Source organism: Phyllobates terribilis, unplaced genomic scaffold, assembly GCF_046119375.1.
Source record: "Phyllobates terribilis strain yellow unplaced genomic scaffold, ASM4611937v1 Scaffold_6399__1_contigs__length_44781, whole genome shotgun sequence".
Taxonomy (NCBI): domain Eukaryota; kingdom Metazoa; phylum Chordata; class Amphibia; order Anura; family Dendrobatidae; genus Phyllobates; species Phyllobates terribilis.
Window position 1 is genome coordinate 8,729 of NW_027369142.1, and position 4,555 is coordinate 13,283.

The 4,555-nt window shown below is 41.6% G+C and overlaps 1 protein-coding gene across 1 annotated transcript; it reads right to left on the minus strand.

Annotated features, from left to right (window-relative positions):
* Nucleotides 1-2,966: 2,966 nt before the first annotated feature.
* Nucleotides 2,967-3,524, minus strand: LOC141250947 (uncharacterized). The gene is made up of 3 exons (XM_073670166.1): nt 3,367-3,524; nt 3,175-3,274; nt 2,967-3,104 (listed from the first exon to the last, which is right to left on the minus strand). Exons 1-3 carry the CDS (start codon nt 3,522-3,524, stop codon nt 2,967-2,969), a joined length of 396 nt encoding a protein of 131 aa, XP_073526267.1.
* Nucleotides 3,525-4,555: the final 1,031 nt, after the last annotated feature.

Below are 4,555 nucleotides of genomic sequence, written 5' to 3' on the forward strand. Positions count from 1 at the left end.
GCCGAGCTGCCTCGGAAGCTTGCAGAAGACGAAGACCAGTCCGAGAGAAGGTTTCAAGACGAAGACGAGCCAAGACGAAGAAGTCTCGGTCGAGACTTTGGAGTCTCGGTCGAGAGTTGCCCTCGAAGAAGAAGTAGCGGTCGTGACTATAAAGTAGCGATTGCGACTTTGCCTCGACATGAATGTAGCGATCGCGACCCAGAAGTAGCAACCGCGACTTGAGACGTTCCTGATTGATTGGTGAAAAGTAGCGACCGCGACCCTGAAGGTAGCGACCGCGACTTTTGGCGAACCTGGCCCAAATTGCTGATTTAAGCCCGGGATTTATCAAATTTTATTAGTTTTTCTCATTTTATTCATTTATTCTTAGTTATTTTATTCCCTAGAGGTTGGACACTATATATACCTCTAGTTTTTAGGTTAGATGAGATCTTTTGCCACTTTACAATTAGTTCTTAGAAAATTCAGCCACCAAGAGGAAAGCTGCCACCTTTCTACCATCTTCTACCTTCAATCCTGGTTAGTTTATCCATCATCATGTATAGCTTTCTCTTGGCTATGTCTGGCTAAGTTCCTACGAGTTCACTCTTAGGTTGAGGCCTTTATTCTAGGAATTGTTTGTGAGAATTCTATGTTTATGTTCTAATATAATAATTTCAGCATTGTTTTATTTTCTCTTGTGCTTATTGTCATTGATTGGTATTGATTTTATCTAGGTTCGAAACTAGGTAGATTTATATTCATTCATACTGCTAGGCTTGATAATTCGATTTGAAAAGTCTTGTCTTTTAGGTAGCAATCAGAATTAGCATAGACTATTTGCGAGTGCTTCTTTTGTAGAGATTATAAACCTGTGTCGAGTATCGGTGATTTGCCAATGGTACTGCATATGCCTACATATCTTTGATCTTTATGTTGTTGAGTAGTTGAACCTTATGATTTCTTTGGTTATTGCATACAACAAGGGTTTCTAGGACTATTTGGACTAGTTGGTATTTACGAACAACGGGTAGGACAACTAGATTATTTCTTTAAAGAACATAACTTTATTAGAATTCGATGATCAACTTTCCATAAGAATAATGTGCTGAGAGAAAGAGTGAGCTTTTCATTGTTATAAGTTTACAAAGAATCCAACAATTTTCGGTTACTATTGCTTTCACAAATACAAATCAAAACCCCCTTTATTACTATTGGTAACACTCTTGAAATAAACTATCGTTGTGACTCCCTGTGGAATCGACTCCAACTTACCGCTTAACTAATGAATAGTAGTTGGATTTATCTTTGACGGGACCAACGACCGGTAAAACGCTTGTCATTAGGGTTTGCCACTTGTCCACCTTCCTCCTCCTAATGGAGCACAACATACCTATTAGTGCTAGCATTCTGCCCACTTGAGATACCTGGCGCATTTGCAGTCTGCTTGATGTCTCTAGTTTGACCTCCACCACTGGATGAGTTTCTTGTTGACATGGACGCTTTCCTCACCCTCTATCTATTCTATTTGCGCCTCCACCATTCCATCCACTCACCATGCTACCCAGATATGGGGTTGGTAACAGATACTTTTTCCTGGACGACAGGTGTCTAGACCATATAGTGGCCGTTGTGACATTGCCCGGAGCAGCCATCACCAGAGAAGGAATGGATTCATCACCGGATTTCTCTAGATTGGGATTCTGGGCATAAGGACAATCAACTTTCTGGTGTCCGTACAGCCACACCTGTGACAAATGTTTGGCAGACCTTTGTACTCCAAAAGATATTTGTTGTCGTTGATAATCATCAACCCTTTAAGGGGTTTGTCCAGGTTATCTCAACGCAAATCCTTGCATATTTTCCCTTACAAGTGAGAAGCATTTTGTTATCAACCCGAATAGGTTGCCCAATGCCAAGGGTGTTGCCCATGAGGGTAAGTTCCTCATAGAGATGGACTAGAAGATCGAGGATTCTGACCCAAGTGGGAGTCGTCTGGATAGGCTCTGATGGGCCTGAAGAGGGGTTCCAACTCCTAACAACCTGACATCAGCCAAACACCGTCCATGGTCCTCCAGTCAAGGCCGTGTCGAACTCCTCTTTGCAGTGAACTGAACTAGGAGGCAGCCCCAGGACAGGTCTATAACCTGCATGGACGGGCTGAACTTCCAAAGTTCACAAATTTTCCTCTCCATAGTTAAGAAGTTCAAAGGATTTCCCATCAACTTCACAATCATGGAGAATTTTTCGGACTGTAGCCAGAGCATCGATCAACTTTAGGTGGATATTGACTACCATGTCCCCTTCATCGCCATCAGGAAACATGATAGAGACTTTATCGGTAACGAATTCCTTGTTCAGGAAGGAATTTGGCTCTTGGTTCTTTGTAGTAGTTACCACCTGGCTAGAGGACCTGGGAGGGTCGAGAGGTTTGGGCGCAGATGGGGAAGGGTCTGTCGGGGGGAGGGTTTTTGGGAACACGCTGAGAAGGGGGGAGGGAAGCGAAGGAAGGGATTGGGTTTCAGGAACAAAATCGAGGGAAGACGAGGAAATGAGAGATTGGGAATCCGGCAGGTTTCCGCTGAAGAGAATTCGGGATCCATGAAGAGAGTGTTCTCCTCGGTTGCTTTTGATATATACTCAATTCTGGTACTTTTCAAAGAACAGTTGAACTACCAGCCACTTTAGAGTGTTCTGTTGTGTAATGCCAAATTCCAACTTAGACGAAGTTATAGCCTGTGACTCCTTATTAATGGTTGGTTCTGGTTATAAACTTATAATGTGAATTCAGCCGTTTATGTTCATGTGCTAGCTTGTGGGCTAATTGCTTATATTTGATTTATAGAAACCTAACCATTGTTGTTGAATAGGAAGCAAAAACGAAAACAGATGCTATAGCATTACAAATCAATCTTCCTTCTTTGATAAACCGCATATACATTTGCGTATAATACATCTACAGCTCCAAGAAAGCTGTTAACTGGCAGCTATGAAGTCGACCGGATCGTTTCAATGGCGGCCACCAAATCATCAAACTTCGCTCCTCTCACCTCCTTCACTATCTTGCTATCTTTCAGTATTTTGAATGTAGGAACCACTTTTAGTCCGAGTTCCTTCGCCAAGGCCTGCCACATTATTTAAAATGTCAAAACTGAATCATTTCATTCGATGTTAATTAGCAGCGTCTTAACAAACCTTGTTTTCTTGATTGCAGTCGAGCTTTAGGAAGATGCAGTCTTCATACTTTTCTGATAATTCCTGGAATTTCGGAGCTATGATTTTACAGGGTCCGCACCTTCACGAATTCAATCAAACAGAAGAATAAATCAAACCAACGAGGAAATCGAGCAATGAAGAAAGAATCAGAGGTTAGAAGGATATACGTACCATTGAGTGTACATGTCAAGAACGACGGTTTTATCACCGGCGCCGTTAACGATAGGCCAGAAAGTGTCTAGGTTAACCTCGGTAACAGTCCCGACAAGCGCATCTCCGGCGACGGCCTCTAGACTCGCCCTAAATACTGTTTTCCTCCTGTATGTCATCGAAATCCCAAATCCGGCGACTCCATTGTATCTCCTGGCGGCGACGCCGTACGACAGAGGCCGTTCTGGGGGAGTAATCAAGTGTGGGGCAGACCATGAGGAGTGGGAGCAGGCGATTCTCAAGGCCATTGGTTATGATTGAGATTAGCCTTTCTCACGCTGAGTTGGTATTAATTCGAAGTGTGAGGCGGAAACAGAGTCGAGAGTGAAGACGGAGAAGAAGGGTGGTACAAAGACGATTATGTCCCTTTGTGTTCAGAATGGCTAGATTTGTATCCAGGGGTGGTTTCGTCAATAGTGAAATTGGTGAGCGTAGGAATTCTGTTGGTCGCAATCAAGTGATTGTATTCAATGGCGCGGATTTTGTTTTTTAGTGGGGCGATCGATGATACCGAAGGATATACCTTAGTTATGTTAAAATATTTTAGGTATAACTGAGCCTCCATTTAAGTCACGATTTCTTCGACATCATCTTTATCTAAGTTTATGCAGTTTTATACCTAAAACTAGAAATTTAGTCTTGGCCTTTGTACGGAGTCGATAATAGTAAATAGTATGACTATTTTTTAAAACATGAAAATAGAAGATGTTTCCGGTGATGATCTCTTTTATTGTGGGGACGTGCTGACTTATTCCAGTTCTTATATTCAATCTGATCGAACCGTTCAATACAAACACGAGAAAATAAGTAAGTAAATAGAACACGGGCGCGTAGATTACAACCATCTTCTTCAATACATTATTTTCAGCCGCATGCTACTCCTTCCTTATTCACGTAAATCTTATTCTCTCTTCAAGTGCTTTTGTACATTTAAACTTGTTCGAAAATAGAAATTACGAAGTCGAATTGATATCATACGTATTCATAAGCAGCGTTTTATCGAAATATTTGCAGAACATCACATTCGCGAGGAAATCTAGAGTTTCTACAAGTATGAGTTTAGGCATGTTGCTTGATTATCAATCAATAGTTTCAATTCAATGAATGCACCATGATTGATACAACATAACACATTTAAATATCCTTGTAA